Below are 19,757 nucleotides of genomic sequence, written 5' to 3'. Positions count from 1 at the left end.
AACTGAATTTACTAACTTTGATGTTCCTAAAATGTGCACTGTGCAGCTGTGTTATTTATGAAAACACAAATATCTGACAGAGACTCAATATTGGCTAATACTTAGCATTTTGTTCAGTATGTTTTCTTTAAAGATAAAAAAAATACAATCAGGACATTTATACATATTTCTATACATAGATATAAATGTAATATTTGCAACTGATTGCAGTGAATAGGTTAATGACCCTCTGAAGGCTGATGATGAAGAGTAGAGGAAACACTCACCTCTGCAGCCTGTGTCTCCTGATGCAGCAGCGTCAAACCAGTCAAATCCTCCAGGAAGGAATGAGAGGAGTTAAAAACCTTCGACAAAAACTGGAACCCGTCTCGCTCATAATGGTCAAGCACCTGAGAATTAAAAGCAAAATAATTACCAATTACCAACGACGCAAAAGTTGCAATTATTGATAGTTTTAAGATGCCTAAAGGTACTTACATGTAATTTATACTGGAAAACATCTATATACATTTTTATATCATATTATTTTTGCATTAATTTTTTTATCATTGATTTTGTTAAATAGCTTTTTACTATAATATTATATTCAAGGTAAAGGTTTAGTTTTGCTGCCACATCCACACATGACAAATAGTGCACTATTTGGCTGTAGAAGCTAGAAGACCTATTTAGCTAGCAAACTAGCAAAAAAGGGAGTATGTAAGGTGTTTGGCATTGATGCGACTTTTGACTGAAACACAGACATCTGAAAAATGAAAAACATTTGAGTAACATTCTTTAGACTTTTATACTGTGAATATCGTAAGAACTTTAAATCACTCCTGTGGTATTAATGATGGAGTTGTTAGGCTGAAAAATGCAGTGGGCACAGGCTCACCAAAACAGGGCTGAAAAAGGACTGGTCTGATTAATCTCGATTTCTTCTGAACACAGACTGTAGGGTCAGAATTTGGCACAAAGAGCATGAATCCATTGACACAACCTGCCTTATGTTAACAGTCCAGGCTGGTGGAGGTGGTGTAATGGTGTGGGGAATGTTTTCTCAGCACAATACCACGCTGCGCTAACACGATGAAAACAATGTTAGTGAACTACTAAAAGTAAATTATTGCAAGTTTAATCTTAATTTAATTAATCACAATTCATTATTTGTATAACTGCAGTTTTACAGTCATTATATTTGGCCCAAAAACACCTTATAAAAATCATACTGCACACAATTCCAAATTAGTCTGTGGATCAGATCCTCAGGGACCAAAGAATGCCAAAATGTTGTGGTGACTAAACGTACACAATATACACATATCAACAGACATATATGAACACACACTGCCAAGTAGACCGACTGCATCAATATACTTTCCCTCTACAACTCTAGGAGTGGGTGGGGGAGATCAACTTGTATTCAGGCTCCCTTCACAAGTGTACCATGAAATACGCTTATATTGTTCGTTTGACAGCTAAAAGGTTCTGGTGGATCTTTGACGATAATACTGCCTTAACAGCAGATAGTGTCGCACTTGTCCTCAACACAATAGTGGGCTGGATATGAGGCAGACATCTGGCACCACTGCGGCCCGTTGGCCTGAGAGCACTCAGCCACCTTCTCCGTCACTGCCCCTCAGACACGCAGCCCTCCACAATCACACTGACTCCTTTCACAGGCCCCATTCTCTGAGGAGATAGGGTTTCTGTCGAGCTCTGATGAATGCGCAGCAGTGTTGTGCTGAGGAGGAGAGTGGCGTCTGCTTTAAACCAACCAGACATGGGCAACCAGAAGGGAGGGGTAGACTTATGGAACCAAATAGCATGGAATTAAACTATAATGTCCCCAATTTTGGGCAATTTTGATGTTTTAAGGTCTAGAAACCACTGAGATGAGTCATGTAGCTGTGCCTAAAGTTGTGAATCTCATGACTGGCCTGTTTTAACTCTTTGTGGTTAAGGGACTAATCTTGAAGAAATGGACACGGAACACTTATCTAACGTCCTTCAGGAAGCATTAAGGTCAACGTTTATTTTGAAACTGAGAAAATATTTCAGAAATTCTCATATTTTTCAAAGGAGTTTGTAACAATCATTTCAGAACATCAAAACAAACAGAACAGCAATGATAAATACTATATACTGTTTTCTTTAAATGAACATATTTTAGGTACATTTCAAGAAATTCAACACCTTCCTTTATTGTTTTTTTCCAAACTGACACCATATTTCTCTCATAAGGACGCCGCCTACGCTACACTTAAAACAGTGATTGTAAACAAACTCTCCTGCCTAGCAACATAGTAGCAGAGGCGAGAGCAACTTTACGAGATTTCATGTTTTCCACAAGTGGATCCCCTTGATTGCGCACCTTTTGACTGATGTGGCCTGTTAAACTGTTGAAACCATGTGAAACAGTGTGTGTGTGTGTGTGTTTTTGTACATTTCCAGGTCCTGATTCTTAACTGTATTCAATTCGTATTACAGTTAGGTCCTTACATATAATTTGTAAGGGAAAGAAGCACACATACACAATTATTGGCACCCCTGGTGAATATGAACAAGACAGGCTGTAAAAACATTCTTTATTTACTCTTATCTTTTTGATCTTTCACTCAAAATATTAACACAAATCTAACCTTTTTTGAAGTAAAAAAAAGTTATCATGAAATAAATATTTTTCTCAAATCTAAATGTGACAACTGTTGGCACCCCTTCATTTAATACTTTGTGCAGCACTCCCTTTGCAAAAATAACATCTTTGACTCTTCAATAACGCTTAATGAGACTGGAGAACACACAGCAAAGGATCTGAGACCATTTCTCCATACAGAACCTCTCCAAATCCTTCAGATTCAAAGCTCCACACTGTGGACTCTCCTCTTCAGCTCATCCCACAGGTTTTCTATGGGGTTTAGGTAAGGGGGCTGGGGTGGCCATGGCAAAACCTTAATTCTGATCAGTGATCAATTTTTGTGTTGATTTTGAGGTGTGTTTTGGATCACTGTCCTGCTGGAAAACCCAGACTTTGGTTCAGTTTAAGCTTCCTGGCTGATGCAGACAGGTTTTGATTTTATTCCTGCCAGTACTTGATGCAGTCTGTGATACCATGTATCTGAATAACTTGTCCAGGGCCTTTGGAATAAAACAACCCCATAACATCACAGATCCACCACCATACTTCACTGTCTGGATGGGGTACTTCTCTGCATGGCTATCTTAGTGTCCATGCCAAACTCACTTCTGGTGTTTGCTGCCAAAAAAACCTCTATTTTGGTCTCATCTGAATATAGAATACAGTCCCACTGAAAGTTCTAGCTGGTAAACTGTAGTCACTTGAGTCTGTTGGTCCAGCAGAGGCTTTCTTCTGGCAACCCCCCACAGACAACTTGTGGTCATATAGGTGGTGTCTGATTTTGGTTTGGGTGACACTGTGACTCCAAAAACTACCTGATTTCTGCAATTCCCCATCTGTGATCCTTGGAGATTCTTTGTTGTATTTTCTTGTAGCCATTTCTGATTTGTGCAGCTCAATAGTGTTTTGTCACACACTGCTGTTTTCTCTGCTCTTTCTCACAGCGATGACTGACTGAGAGCATTTGGCATGTGTTTCATCTCATATATATTCCCCAGTGAATCAGGAAGTCATGGCTAAACACTGAAGTGTTCCTAATCGCTCAGGTGAACATAAAAACATAAAATGTAAAAGGGAATACACTAAAAGGGAAGATTTAAAAAAAAATTTCATGACAAGATTTAGTTTTTTCTGTAAGTCATTATATCTTAAATAAAGGTTAGATTTTTGCTAATATTTTGAATGAAAGATACAACAGACTAAGCAATTAAGAATTTTTTACAGGTCATTTTGCTCATGATTACCAGGAGTACCGATATTTGTGGCAGGATGTATGTATATATAAATGTTTAATTATATCTATACCTATCTATCTATCTATCTATCTCTCTCGCTCTCTCTCTCTCTCTCTCTCTCTATATATATATATATATATATATATATATATAAAAAACAATATGTAAATGTATGTACACTGATCAGACAAAACATTGTGACCACCTCCTTGTTTCTATGCTCATTGTCTATTTCATCAGCTCCACTTACTATATAGGTGCACTTTGTAGTTCTACAATTACAGACTGTAGTCCATCTGTTTCTCTGCATACTTTGTTAGCCCCCTTTTACCCTGTTCTTCAGTGGTCAGGACCCCCATAGGACCCCCACAGAGCAGGTACTATTTGGGTGGTGGATCATTCTCAGCACTGCAGTAACACTGATGTGGTGTTGGTGTGTTAGTGTGTGTTGCGCTGGTCTGAGGGGATCAGACACAGCAGTGCTGCTGGAGTTTTTAAACACCTCAGTGTCACTGCTGGACTGAGAATAGTCCACCAACCAAAATTATCCAGCTAACAGCGTCCTGTGGGCAGCGTCCTGTGACCACTGATGAAAGACTAGAGGACCAACACAAACTGTGCAGCAGCAGATGAGCTATCGTCTCTGACTTTACATCTACCAGGTGGACTGACAAGGTGTGAGTGGACAGTCAGTGGACACAGTGTTTAAAAATTCCAGCAGCACTGCTGTGTCTGATCCACTCGTACCAGCACAACACACACTAACACACCACCACCACGTCAGTGTTACTGCAGTGCTGAGAATGATCCACCTTAGAGAAAGAAGAAACAGTGAGTAGAGGGAGTGAAAGAGAAATATATATATGTATATATATATATATATATATATATATATATATATATATGCATAGAAACACACACACACACACAGTACTGGGGCTGAGGGTAAATAAATAAATAAGTAAATGTTGGGTAACCCCAACATTTTGCATATGACTGTACAGACATGTTATTATCACACATGAATACATATCTAACATTGGCAGGATTTTATATATGTACTTACATACAGTCACTGTCAGAACAAATCTATGTTGGTCCATTCAGCACAAAGTGTTTAACTGTAAACAGCAGCCAGCATTTTTAATTCACGCAAAATAAAATTTGTAATACTGGAGAGGTTTTATTGCGACAGTGCCCATTTAAATGACACATACGGGATGTATGCATGATCTGACATCTTGAGTTTGTATGAGCACAACCCCCCCCTTTCTCTCTCTCTCTCTCTCTCTCTCTCTCTCTCTCTCTGTGTGTGTGTGTGTGTGTGTGTGTAAGAGTTGGGGGAGTGCAGCACATCTGGTTTACATACAGAAAAGCTCCCCAACTTGGACGAGCTCCTCCCTCCGTTTCTCGTAACTTCCTCCTCTGTAGTTGTTTGGAGAGGCTATGAAAGCTTTTGCCTTCCCACAGATAGAGACTTCACAGAGGCCGTGTTCGCTCTTTGAAGCCGCTGTATCTGGTATATGTTCATTAGGACTTGTGAGGCTGTAAAATAAACACTGGCTGTGGTGGATTTCCAGGTTGACAATCAGCCCCAGTTACTGGAGCATGTTTAAAGAAAGATAGAAATACATGTATGTTGGTGTGAATCTGGAGGTTCTGGTGTAATTTAATATGTCTTTTTGTGTAACTAAAGTGGTATCTGTGATTTCTTTCCCTCCGTTTCTTTTTCTTTTCTTTCATCGGAGGCTTTGCAGTGGCTTATTTCAGTGATATAGCTCTTCAGGCTAGTTTAGTGTAGGGGAAAAAAAGAAGCAAAAAAAAGAGGGAAAACAGAAAAGTCCCTAAATTTACAAGCGTTCGTCTGCTGAAGGCTGAATTGTTTTGTTTCCATGGTTTCCTGGTTGCACACAGCTGACAGCAGGCGCAGCGCTACTAATACACAACTGCCGGACGGAGGCCAAATGGAAGAGAAGAGGGCCAATCCCAGGCTTGTTTTCACAAAGGCTTTTGGGTGGTGGGGGATGAATTGCGAGGGGACTGTGATCATATGTTGAACTGGTGTTTCAGTTATGGACATGGCCTGACCAAACTGACAATGATACACAAATTTCACAGTGAAATATGTATTGTGGTTTCTGAAACACAATAAGACAGAAGTTGCCTGAAGACAACTGCAGCACCTGGTGAACAAATTTAACTCAAATAGTCTTAAAAGACAAATACATCTCAGTATGTCTTATATTGCATATTTTATAGCATCAAATGTGTCTGAAAGTCACAGTGCGTAAAGATGGCACAGATCAGATATCAGCCGATATCAGCAGAAAACGCTGGATTAATATAAGAGGGTAAAAAAAATGAATCTGATCCAATTTTGTTACAGTTCTAGCCTAAAACAGCACAGAGCTGCTACTACATGGCCACTCAGGCTAATATTAGAACAAAGAGTTAGCTGAGATCAGCATTTTAACCATTTTTCAATACACTTATGAACTTCTTAACTTCTGTCTTAAAATCATGAAACAGGCAGACAGAGAGAGAAAAAAGAGAGAGACTATAAAGAGAGAGAGAGCATTCAATGAGAAAGAGCAAGAGATAACGAGAAAAAGCAAAACAGGAGAAAAAAGGAGTAAAGGTAGAGAAAGAGAGACAGAAGGTTGAGAAGACAGAAAGAGAGAAAAACAGTAGAGAGAAAGAGAAACAGACACAGAAAGAGAGAGAAAGAGATAGAGCAAGAAAGAGACAGAGAGACAGTAGAGAGAGATACACACAGAGACAGAGAAACAGAACAGAAAGACAGTAGAGAGAGAGATAAAGAGAGAAACAAAAGAGAGACAGTAGAGATACACAGACAGAGAGAGACAGTAGAGAGAGATAAAGAGAAATAGAAGAGAGACAGTAGAGAGATACAGAGAGAGACAGTAGAGAGAGATAAAGAGAGATAAACAGGAGAGAGACAGTAGAGAGAGATATAGAGAGAAACAGTAGAGAGAGACAGAGAGAGAAACGAAAGAGAGACATTAGAGAGAGAGATACAGAGAGAGACAGAGAAACAGAAGAGAGAGACAGTACAGAGAGAAAGACAGAGAGACAGAGAGAAACAGAAGAGAGACAGTAGAGAGAGATAAAGAGAGAAACAAGAGAGACAGTAGAGAGAGATACAGAGACAGAGAAACAGAAGAGAGACACTAGAGAGATAAAGACAGAGAAACAAAATAGAGAGACAGTAGAGAGAGAGATAAAGAGAGATAAACAGAGAGAGACAGTAGAGAGAGAGATACAGAGACAGAGATACAGAGAGAGACAGTAGAGAGAGACAGAGAGAGAAACAAAAGAGAGACAGAGAGATATAAAGAGAGAAACAGAAGAGAGACATTAGAGAGAGAGATACAGAGAGAGACAGAGAGAAACAGAAGAGAGAGACAGTACAGAGAGGAAGATAGAGAGACAGACAGAAACAAAAGAGAGAGACAGTACAGAGAGGAAGATAGAGAGACAGACAGAAACAAAAGAGAGAGACAGTACAGAGAGAGATAGAGAGAGAAACAGAAGAGACAGTAGAAAGATACAGAGACAGAGAAACAGAAGAGACAGTAGAGAGAGAGAGAGATACAGAGAGACAGAAACAGAAGAGACAGTAGAGATACAGAGAGAAACAAAAGAGAGACAGTAGAGAGATAAAGAGTGAGAAACAGAAGAGAGACAGTAGAGAGATACAGAGAGAGACAGAGAAACAGAAAAGAGAGACAGTAGAGAGAGAGATAAAGAGATAGAAACAAAAGATACAGAGAGACAGAGAGAAACAGACGAGAGACAGTAGAGAGAGATACAGAGAGACAGAGAAACAGAGGAGAGACAGATACACAGAGAGACAGAAGAGACAGAAGAGAGACAGTAGAGAGATACAGAGAGAGAAACAGAAGTGAGAGAAAGATTCATAGAGAGAAAAGAGAAACAATGAGTGGAGAAGGTAAAAAGAGAAGTGAACGAGAAACAGCAGAGAGAGAAAGAGAGAGAGAGAGAGAGACAAAGATGCATAGAGAGAGAAAGAAGAAACGGTGAGTAGAGAGAGTGAAAGAGAATGTGAGAGAAAGAACAAGAGAAAGAACGAGTGAGGGAGAGAAAGAGAGAGTAAAGGGAGGGCAGAGAGATAGAAAAGAGAGAGAATGTGAGAAACAAGGGAGAGAGTGAAGAGAGAGAGTAAAGAGCAAGAACAAGTGAGAGAGAGAAAGAGAGAGAGAGACAGAGACCCACCCCACCTCCACAGATGGAGAAGAGATTGAGCAGCAGAGCTCTGATTTATGGGACGTGAACTCTTCAACACCAGCGAGTCCCCAGGGAAAAAACACTTCAATCCAGCCCCTAATTACTCACATACGACACTGACATCAACAGCAACTGAGACCTAATTGAGACCATATGGCTTTTACGCACATGCATAATTTACCCTGAGAATCACAGCAGCCACCGAGCGCACACGTGTACATGTGTAAATACATACAGGATAAATAACATTCCTGAAAATGTTGATGATTTAACTAGAACCACTAAAAAAGTCAAAACACAAACTCACACTGAGTGAAACATTAGAAACAGCTGGGTGAAATCAAATGTACACAATTTTACACCCAACCCAGATAAAGTCCATCAGCTAAGACATGTTTGGTGTCTGAATTTTGCTTCTTTAGTTTAGAACTAGAGCTATGAGGCTAACATTGCTAAGAAACACAAGAAGTAAATAGGCCCTTTTCACAAGAAACAGAAGTGCGTAACGCTGGGTAGAACATGTTCCGCTACTGCCTTACAGGCAGATACTAACCTCAGAAATACAGTATCACTGCAGAAAGAAAGGTCTCTCACTTTATCTTTGTCATAGTTGGCAAGATTGAAATTCGAGGATGTGTCCAGAACGGTTGGAGAACCAAACATACAACAATGTGGGGGTCCAAACTAAATAAAGGATATAAATGCTTCGTGTAAAATTCCTTCACAGCTATCAGAGTACAGTAACATCAGCTAACGTCTACAGAGTGATAAATCGATGGAGATGAAAATAACTATAACCAAAAACGCGAGATAAGTCATGTTAGCTGGACATGTTGAAACAGCTCGCTAACAATAAACTAGTTGGCAAAAAGCTAAACACGCACACATGCTGGCATGGGGGGCGTGCCGGGTCGTCATGGTCTATACCACTGTAGACGTTTTCCACAAACATCGGCTCAAGGGAACGAACATCTCCCTGCCGAGCACTCGCTCTCTCAGATACCGACAGCTTTTGAGGGAGAGAATGAAAACGTTTTCTCTGAAAGTGGCTGTAGCAGCTACTTTAAAGAACAAACTGCATGTTAACATTAGTCAGCAGCAGTGAAACACTGACACAGAGGTTCTTTTCCTTAATTCCTAATTTTCTTTCTTATGATAGTTGTTGTTTCTAATTATAAACAAACATTAGCTCAAAAATTCAAGATGAAACAGTTATTTATGAAAAGAAAAACTGTGACCGTAATTTAGCATCCACATGCCTGCAGGACATATGTGCATGCAAATGGGACGGGATTCTGCGGGAGAGTCCGAATTCAGCACAACACCTGCCGTCCAAAAAGGCTGCCCGCTGCGTTCAGCTATACTCAGACAAGTTTTAAAGTCATACTGTGGCCTAAACCACAATGACTGATCTGTAGCCTGTGACCCGCTTTGATCAGGCTGAGAAATGTTTTAGGGATGTATTCACAAAAAAGATTTGGGTGACTATTGACTTTAACTGTTAGCAACAGCTCCAGCCCTAAACTTGGACTCCGAACAAGTCTTGGCTGATCGACTACACCTGGGTTAAGTGTAATAAGATGTGTGAATGTTTTGCTGAACCATTCCAGAAATTCTACCAAAAAAAAAGGGGATTTCATCTTTTTTTTTTTCCAAACTTCACTACAAGATACACTTCATACAGGTGGGCAAAGCTTGTGTACGGATTGACTCACCACTGGGGAGCAGGCAGTGCACTTATCAAAAGCCAAGCTTGCAGGAAGAACATTATCAAACCTGGACAGGAAGCCTCTAATCTGACAGGGAAAAAAAAGACATCATTATTACTCTCCAGCTGACATAACCTGTTTTCAAATTTACCAACTGACCACAGCGCCATCTGGTGTCTGTAAATACAAAAACATGCACGACTGTATTTTTGACATTGCTTTTTAATGTAAATCAGGTTAAATATTAAATTGAGCTTAAATATTAACCAGTATAAGGACATTTTCACATGCGGCAACTGTTTCCTGGAGTGTCTGTGATTCTGGCCAACTGGAAACTATACACATAAAAATAAAAAAAAAGATCCTGGCAAAGGGTTGGAAATATGGCAACAGGTTATCACTAAAAGAATACACTACTGCACATTTTAATGCCACATTGCTGTTTATTTGCTGATATAAAAAAATATAACACTAAACATATAATATTAAATGTGGCCTGTACAAAGAATATAGCACATTTTATATTTTATATTTTTTTGTTTTCCATTATGTTAAACCATCATAATATATCGCTGCTGTCGGAACAAAACCTCATATCTCCATTTTTGTCATTTTGCAGTTTTTGACATAATTTGAAAATACCTGTTGGTCTTTACATTGGGTGTAAATTTCATGATGAATGGATCAAAAGAAACAGCCCAAAATTATTCAGAAAAATGTTTGGTTCCGTTGACTTACATTAAAAGTAAAGCATGTTTTCTCCTTCTCCTGTAAAGTTACCATTTTGGAGATACAAGGTTTTGTTTTGACGGCAGCAATACATTATTCCAGTATGTAAAACTATAATTATACAAATAAACAGAACCTGCACACTAATGTTTGCAGGAAAAGGCCATTTTAAGTGTGTTCTCTGTAGAGTGTGTGTTAACTTCTCTTCACTTAGAAAATCAACAAAACATGTATATTGAGAAGGGTTGTTTAAACCTCTGTATACGACTGTTGTCCTCCAACATAAAAACAGTGTCAATGTACCCTCAAAACTACTACAACAAGAACCAGTGCATAGCAACTGCATAGTTACAAGGAGCTGATTGGATTTTGGCCTATTATGTTACTTTATTATTAGTTTTTAATACCAATACCAGTATTCCAATGTATGCTATATTTCCAAAAGTATCCAGACAGCCGTTCTAATTAGTGATATCTGTTACTAATACTCAATCAAATCCTCACAGCAATGTTCAACATCTAGTGTAAAGCCTTCCCAGAAGAGTAGAGGCTGTTACTGCAGTAAAACAGGACAAACTCACTATTAATACCCTTCATTTCAGAAGAAACGCTGTATGAGCCGGTGTCTCCAACAGAAACGTGTCTGTCAGCAATTTGACAGGTATCACAAATATGATTAATCTGAGAGAGGTTCAACCTGTTAAGTAAACAGTGGGATAAAACTGAAATATGGTGTAGAGGAGTGTGAGGCACAAACTAATGTAAGGGCAAAATGTAACATGGATATTTTATATAGGTTCCAGTAAAACATGCTTTTAGTCATCTTCTCATATTCTTATAGCATTTGACAGCAATCAGACAGATATTTCTCCAGATTTAATCTGAAGACAAGTCAAGAAAAGTCATTTTTTGATTACTGAGTTTTGTGTATAAGTCAGAATTCACCCATACACTGCTTTAATCTCCCTCTCCGTGGTTGTAATATAGCACTGCATATAAACAGCTCACAGTAAGAACAGCCAGGCTAAAGCACAGCCTCCACACAGCGGGGTTAGTCTAACACTAAAACCTGCAAAATAAACAACAAATGAACAACACATTCCTCAAGAGCCTATTTTAGGGATGTTTTATGCACAGATTATGTAAATAAAATAGATGTGTGTGTGTGTATATATATTTATATGCACACACACACAGACACTAGGTCATTCATTCATTTTCCAACAGAACTCAGAGGCCTACACTCTTAAAAAAGATGGTAATTCAAGGGTTCTTTGGTAAAGAAAATGGTTATAGAACCATGATAAGGGTTTCTTTGCATCATCAAAGCGTTCTTCAGATTGATGGAAAATGTGCATGAATGTGCTATTGATGGTTTTCTTTGGGACCTTGTTGAAAAGGGTGTTATATAGAACAGTAAAATTACTACCTAAGTAGCACATAAAAAAAACAACTCTGCCCATCCCTACTTACTACCACATAACTTTAAAGAAAGGTGATGAAATAACACACTGGACTCTTACTGGATTAGGATTTCAATAAACATCACATTCTGCACGTAATTCTGCACGTAAAAAGCCTTACAGTGACGCAAACGGCAAGAAAATGAGAGAGAACTCTGTCTTCAATTACTCTGCGGTGGCATGGCCTGTTCTGGGCTCGTCACTCTGCACAAATTCCAGAAGATTCTTCCTTCTTGTTCCTCTACAGTCTGCTGCAGCTTGATCTTAATTGAAAAGTAAATTGAAGAAAGGTCCCGAGAGGCAGATAAGAGGAACCAAGGCATCTGCATGTAGATTGAGAGGAATTTAGAGGCTGCTGATGCATTACACATCAGTAATGAAGCCTGTGCTGGAAGAGGGGGAAAATAATTGCTGTGGTAGATGAAAATGCAGAGACTTTACAAAGACAAATGTCTTTCAAACATGTTTTTCTGAAGTTCCTGCCACATTTTCACATTCAAATATTAATAATAATGAACTTTAGCACTTTAAAATAGAGCACACAATGAGCTTTGTGGAAAACAGAACCCAATCAATATTAAACTTTTGAGGTTCGTCTTAAAAGTGTGACTATGTCCCCAAAATTGTAGACACCTGAAAATAAGTGTTTCTTCTGAAATGAAGGGTATTAATAGTGACTTCGTGCTGCAGTAACAGCCTCTACTCTTCTGCAAAGGCTTTACATTAGATATTGGAACATTGCTGTGAGGATCTGATTGAGCATTAGTGAGGTCAGGTTCTGATGTTGGATGGTCAGTTCTGGATCACTCCAATTCATCCCAAAGGTACTGAATGGAGCTCCATCCATCATTCCAGAGAACACAGCTCCACTGCTCCACAGCCCAGTGCTGGGGGGGCTCTACACCCCTTTAGCCCATGCTTGGCAGTGAACATGATGACCTCAGGCACAAGCTAGACTGTACTGATCAGTGCTTTTCTATGGAGAGCTGTAAATATGCAATTGTACGCCTGCATAAGCAATGGGTTCAGCTGATTTCACTCATTAAATTGGTTATTATTTAATTATTTTATTGTTCAATAATGTTAAGACATCAATAAAATAAAATGTTCAGTAACTGTATCTCAATTTCTTATGTTTTACCGAATTCTGAGTCATTGTTAATTTTGACAGTCCTACTTGTTTTAGTTGAGTAAATTTCATTCAGCACATATCACTGTTTTTGGTTATCAGTCCATGTATATGCTCAGCTACACTGCAAACAAGGGTCACTCTCAGTGTACTCACAAGTCTAAGTAAAGGTTGACTGATTGATTAACAGTGATGATGAAGTCAACACATTTGGAAATTGGTGATCGAGGCAGGGAGCTTTCTTGATTTATTTCATATGAGGCAGTGATATGAGCCGAGCAAAATTCTCAGATCATTAGTAACTAGTCAGTCCTGCTGAGGGTGAAGACTAAACATGGAGAAGCAGCGTTTAGCTACTATGCTGCTCTTAAATGGAACCAGCTGACAGAGAGCATTAGAAGAGCCCCGACACTGGACACTTTTAAATCCAGACTCAAAACATTCCTATTTGAGCAGGTTTCAGCTCAGTTTAAACACTGTTAGCGTTTTTAACCTCTTTTCTTTTGTAACGGTACTTTTTTTTATCCTAATCTAACTTTTAAATTGATTTTCAAATTTTCCTAATTTAATTTGTGGTTTGATTTTTAATTTAATGGTTTTCTTTTTTAAATCTGTTTTAATCATATTTTTAATTTCTATTACTTTACTTTTTTTTAAAACAACTTATTTTTTTGACTCTGTATTTTCTCTTTTGTAAAGCAATTTGAATGACAGCAGTGTATGAAAGGTGCTATATAAATATATCTTGCCTTGCCAAAAACCTACAGGAAATATATATTTGAAATATGTCATCATTTAATAACTTTGTGTAATCAGCAAAACACTTGAAATACTGATTATATGTTCAATATCTTAATAACAACAAAGTGATTTCAAACTTCTGAATGGTAGTGCACGCTCAGACATAATGTCTCATGTCAGCTCAGCAAAGACAGACATCCCTGGTACATTTACAGTGCCAGGACTAAACCACTGCATTTCACAGGAGAGCCAATTTAGAGCGATTTAACTTATTCACTAATCACAGTACGGTACAAAGACTCTTATGTTGACCATGATCACAGCACATTTAGATTAACAGCATAAACATTCTGGTTTGTTAGACTCAGTTAAAGCTGTACTAAGCTGCTTGTTAAAATTCAAAGAAGTGCCAATATTGAGTCAGGGGAATAAAAACAGGCTAAAATATGGTGAGCATGCATTGCTGTGAGCCACCTTGTAAGGCCTGAAACTATCATATAAAAGTCAGAGGAGTCGGGTTGTGAATTTTTCACCTTGTGTCATACGTCATGTGTAGTAACTGTCATACACACAGGCTCAGAAAGAAGGTTTGGCTCAAAGTTTAGGTCTCAAATGCAAATCAACATTTTTTTGATATGATAAAGACATGATAACTGTAGATATTTCACTCACATCCTCAGAAGACGTGTCCTTTACTAAATTTTGACGGAGTTCTCTCTGAATTCTCTTTCAATGCGCTCGTAATCATCAGATTCATGTGCTCAAGGAAGGGGTCCGAAACACAACCCATGTTACAAGATGTTCTTTCACACCTTGCATGCAATTACACATTTCCACCAGAGAGGTCTCCAAATCCCTAAAACTTACAAAGTGCAGCTTTAATTCTTATTTTCTACAAATCTTTTTGCTTACACTGTGCTTCCATGTAAGAGCGTTATTGACTAATATTATTTATCTTTGTATAGTTTTAATTATGCCTTCATGTTCAAAACATTAGTCAAGCAAAGCAAAGCTAAGAATGAAAACTTATTATCATATGTTAAAGGGGGATTTCACTGATTTTTTTAATTCAGTGGTTGAGATGTAAACAGTCATTCAGCGTGGTTTGGTGTGAAATGGTTCATTGTAGAGACTAAGACTTCTTACCTACAACACACATATAGACAGATTTAGAGGGATTAAACTCTTCAGATGTCTGGTTCCTGTCACCACCACAGTTTCTCTAGCACAGCATGTTTCAAACCACTCTAAATGTCTTTGTTTACACATTAACCATTTAGTTATACAGAGATATTAAAACAATCAGTGGAATTTCTTTTTAGTTTATCTCTCATAGACTTGCTTATGTGGTTTCTGATACAGCATGACATACTGTTATCTATAAAACTGCTTTCAAGATTGCTGTTACTACTGTTTAGCGGTGCATTATATTTTTGATCAACGTATCATACAGTGTCACAAACTGAAGCAAATGAGGCAAATATCTGTAAGGCTGGCAGTTTTTTTTGAGGTAAAGGTGAAAACCAAATCATTTTTACCAAATAGTTCCTTATAGGTCAAACCCATTTTTTCCTCTCATTTTTAAGCAATAAGTAGGTGAGGCACTGCAGCTCTCCTCAAGCTCACAAGGGGGCACTGTTGACTTGAGGGAAAAAGCTCAGTTTAGGATAAAGAAGGAAAAATGAGAGGGGGGAACCATGATACTGTGTGCCATGTCGGCACATGGAGTGCTCTGCCACCCTTTATACTCGAAGGAAAGGCGGAACATGCTAATCTGCTGCCAAGAATATGCACCTCATTTAAAAAAACAAACAACCCCATGATGGCGTGTCCTACCTTCCCTGCTGCCTTTTCGTGAGGCCAGAGACAAGAAGCATGCAAAAGCCTGAGTAGTGTATGTAATTAATCAGGTTACGTGTGAAGGCTCACATTTCTGCAATTAGGGCTTCTTGGAGAAGATGACATTATGTTGTTTGGGGCCACATGTGTAGCGCATGCTGCTAAATGCGATGTAGTTAATAACCCGGAGCGTTCTGCTTTGATGTCTCCGGCTTTGTCGTTAGCCCCCCACACGCGTGAGAGTGTGTGTATCCGCACATGCGTGTGTATGTGGGAAGTCTTGCTGAAGCGCTGCGCTGAGCCTCGGTGCGCAGGCAGGGGGTCTGGCAGTTGCACTTTGTGAAGCACTTTATTATAGATGGAGCTGAAAGACACACTGCACCATGTATTAAATATGACCATGCAGCTCAGTGAGGTCACCAAAATCAAAATGTATTACTGAAGCTGAAATACTGGATGACCTGATGAAAACTGAAAACCAAAGAAAAGACAAAGTTCTGATACCTTTTTACAAAAGCGTTAAGTTAAGAACTGCTAGTTTACTGTAAGACTCAAGCCATTTGCCTTTGCTGTGCTCTCAAGGCAGTGAATGTAACTCTCAGGGGTTAAAAATTTGTTTTACTGTGCAAAGCCAAGCTCAGCCAAGAGTGCTGACTTCAAATTTAAGACCAGAGTGTTGACTTCACATGCTGGCATAACAAAGGCTAACAAAACAGATGCTAAACAAAATAACGAGCAGAGTGAAAAGTTTCCAAAATGAAGTATAAAAGAGATTAAAAGCTACAGAGAAAATGGGCCTCCTAACAACTACCTGGAAGACCTGCTAGACACCAAAACTGCCCCCATCAGATAAACAGCACTAAAAGCTTTCATCTCTGAGAGAGAGGAGAAAATCAAGCTGCTTCAGATCTGAAAACATCCACAGGTGTTTCTGTCCATCCTTCCACTGTGAGAAGACAACTCAGCACTATGGGTCTGAAAGGACGTGTATCTGTCAAGAAGAACCTCACTGAGAAAAGGAGACAGACACGTCAAACAAAGAAGCTGAACAATGGACTGACCACCCTGGAGTCCAGACCTCAACATCACTGAATGTGTTTGGATTACTTCAGAAAATGATCAACCAACTTCTAAGACTGAACTTTGGAGGTGTGTCTGCAAGTTTTTTTGAGGAACTGAAAGTGAAAAAAAAAAAGGAAGCTGTAATAAAAGAGTGGACACAGTAAATTATTACTGTTATTTCCTATTTGTATTCCTGATATTGGTATTAAAGTATCAACTGCATACACAACTTTGAAACATAATGGCCAAAAATAGTATTTTGCTCACACAATGCAGCCCCAGCACAAGCCCAGTCAGACTGAACAGAGCTCCAGGAGTACTTCCTCAAGGGCATCCATTTCTCCAACACAATAGTACACAGTACACAGACAGGTGCTATGAAGAGCCCTTTGGTGAGAGCATTGTGGGAACTCGCTGAGACAGCTTTACAGCTTTCTTTTCCTTCTCATCTCTCTCCCTTTTCCTCTCCCTGACTGCAGGGAAACTATAAAGCAGGCAAACATCCCCGAGCATTCGACCGTTAAATGCTGAAGACAAACAAGACCGGAATAACCATCCTCGGTGCGGAGAGCCTTCAGAGGAATCCTATTCATTACGGATTAACGGATTCGCAGTCTTCTCCCCGTGTTCCCGGCTCTGGCTTTTTTCTCCATTTCACAAAATCTCGCTTTCTTTCCTTGATTGCCCGCCTGGCGACGAGGCGCTGAACAATCACACAGGAGCACTTTAAGGTCACCCTCGACTGACATGGACCCTGTCTGTGTACATGTGCAATTGACAGAGTTCATACATTTCCAGAACAAATATATTCTGATTTTTTAGGACAAATAGACACAAAAACAGTACAAAACCACAACATCAGCACCAACAAAATTGCCCTCACATTTTTTTTTTTTAAACAAAAGCTTCAAATTAGTTTTTGCATTTTTTAAGGGCAACACCATTTATTTTTGATAATGGAGGTAAAGGTAAGGTTTAGTTTATGGACATTGACCTTCATAGACCAGGGCTCTGTCACATTTTCAAGCGTTCGTTTTTGATCAAAAAGGATAACAGAGGATCATCTGTGACCGCACTTCTGATTAAGTCCCTGCAGAATATTGCCTCGCCTCAGTTACCTCTTCATAAATTCGCAGCACGACACTGATGCAGCAGAGTGCTTGTCGTTCGCTTTAATGTCACGTGCTTGGCCCCCTGCCCTCCTCCCTCCCTCCCTCCCTGTGTGCACGGTTATCAGCCAAACTAAACTAAAGCAGCCTTGATGCTCCTGCATTCACTGTGCAGCCCTCTCCACCGCATCCGGGTCCATTAGCCACTTCCACCCACAATGGACCTGATTGCAAGCTTCCGCAGCTAATTGGCCCAGATTGTCCCAAAGAGAATTAGCCTTTCTTTAATGAACACATAGGCGTGGAGAAATGACTTCCTCTTTGCCGAACCACTGTAATGACGGGGCATCACCCTTCTGAGTAATAAGGGATATTTAGGAAAGATTATATAACCCAGCCGTGAAGAGAGGATGATACAGGCAGCTCCTGTGAAGGGGGGAGTTTGATTCACGCTGGCAACAGTAACCGTAAGTGGAATACTGACACCCCGCCTACCTTACTCTCTGTTTGCAGATATACTTTACGTTTATTTAATAAGGAAAGACATAAACATAGAAAATTAAAAGGAACAGTCTGATTCCGTATCATCATAACAGCTATAAGCCATTCCACAAGATTGGTGCCAAATGGAGATCATAATTTGAATGTTCATGTCAGGAAATCACACGTTTTTTCTTGTCCTCCACCATTTCAATTACATATTAACCTTAGCAAAAATAACTCTGTAAGCATATCATTTTGTGACATCACAAAACTACAAACCCCAATTCCAAAAAAAAGTTAGAACAGTATGAGAAATGCAAACCAGAAATGCAAAAACAGAAAGATGTGGTATCAATCATTTCACCTGTATTTAAATAAAAACAGTACAAAGACAAGATATTTCATGTTCTGCTTCCCATGTGTCGAACACAAGGCCCATGGAACAATACTATTCGGCCTGTGAAATTGTATTAATTTTCTATTAATATTAGCCCAATTTACCATGAGCTGCCCTACAATCCCCAGCCTGCACAACTAGAAAATGCCAGGTGTCTAGTTAAAGCAAACAGACAGTTTTAAAAAACTCCCTCCTGGAGACATTTAAAGAGGTTTAACTGTTATCTGTCGCTAATGTAGCCTATTGTTTTATATAAAAAAAAATCTTATTTATATTTGAAATGTAAAAAAATGTTTTCATTTAAAACTATTTTGAAAAGTTCCAGTATTCATGTAATATCTCAATGTCTATTATAAGTGCCTATATACATTGGCCAGTTCGGGTCATAGCAAAACTGTCAATTGTTAATTTAAAAAAACGAAGAACACGGATTGTTAAGATCTATTTTCTATTTGGCCCTTTTAGTTGTTCAGTTTGACACCCCATCTACTTCTTCTACTTCTACTTCACTGTTTTTTTGTAAATATGTGCCAATTCTAAATTTGAATCCTGCAAAACATTCAAAACAAGTTGAAGCTGGGAAAATTTAAGATCAGGAACATTGTGAAATGTTCAGAAACATCTTAAGCAAGTGCAATCGTGCCTGGGTACAAAAGGGACGTCCAGTAAAGGCTGAACACTTTTTGAGCAAGGATGGGTCGCCAAAAACCACAACTGAATGTCTGTGAACTTCGACCCCTCAGACAGCACCGTACTAAAAACTGACATGCTTCTGTAATGGATATCGCCACATGGGCTCGAGAATACTTGAACACAGCTCTGTCAAAGAAGAAAAGGACTATGCAGATTGTTACCAGTGTAAAGTTATAAGACAGGGTCTGTCATGGTATGTGGGGTTTTAGTGGGTAATTTGCACACCTACAAAGACACCATTAACACTGAAGTATATACAACTGCTTACATACTATGACT

At 39.1% G+C, this 19,757-nt stretch overlaps 1 protein-coding gene across 2 annotated transcripts in view; it reads right to left on the bottom strand.

Annotated features, from left to right (window-relative positions):
• The window catches only part of atg7 (ATG7 autophagy related 7 homolog (S. cerevisiae)), a 111,072-nt gene that overhangs the window by 45,197 nt on the left and 46,118 nt on the right, over positions 1-19,757 (bottom strand). For both annotated transcript variants that reach the window (XM_036559431.1, XM_036559432.1), the window contains exons 18-19: positions 9,840-9,920; positions 267-389 (exon numbers count right to left, since the gene is read on the bottom strand). In XM_036559431.1, coding sequence (XP_036415324.1) covers positions 267-389; positions 9,840-9,920 — 204 coding nt within the window. The remainder of the gene's footprint in view (positions 1-266; positions 390-9,839; positions 9,921-19,757) is intronic.

Source organism: Colossoma macropomum, unplaced genomic scaffold (genome assembly GCF_904425465.1).
Source record: "Colossoma macropomum unplaced genomic scaffold, Colossoma_macropomum, whole genome shotgun sequence".
Classification (NCBI taxonomy): Eukaryota; Metazoa; Chordata; class Actinopteri; order Characiformes; family Serrasalmidae; genus Colossoma; species Colossoma macropomum.
This window is presented reverse-complemented; position numbering and strand designations above follow the sequence as displayed.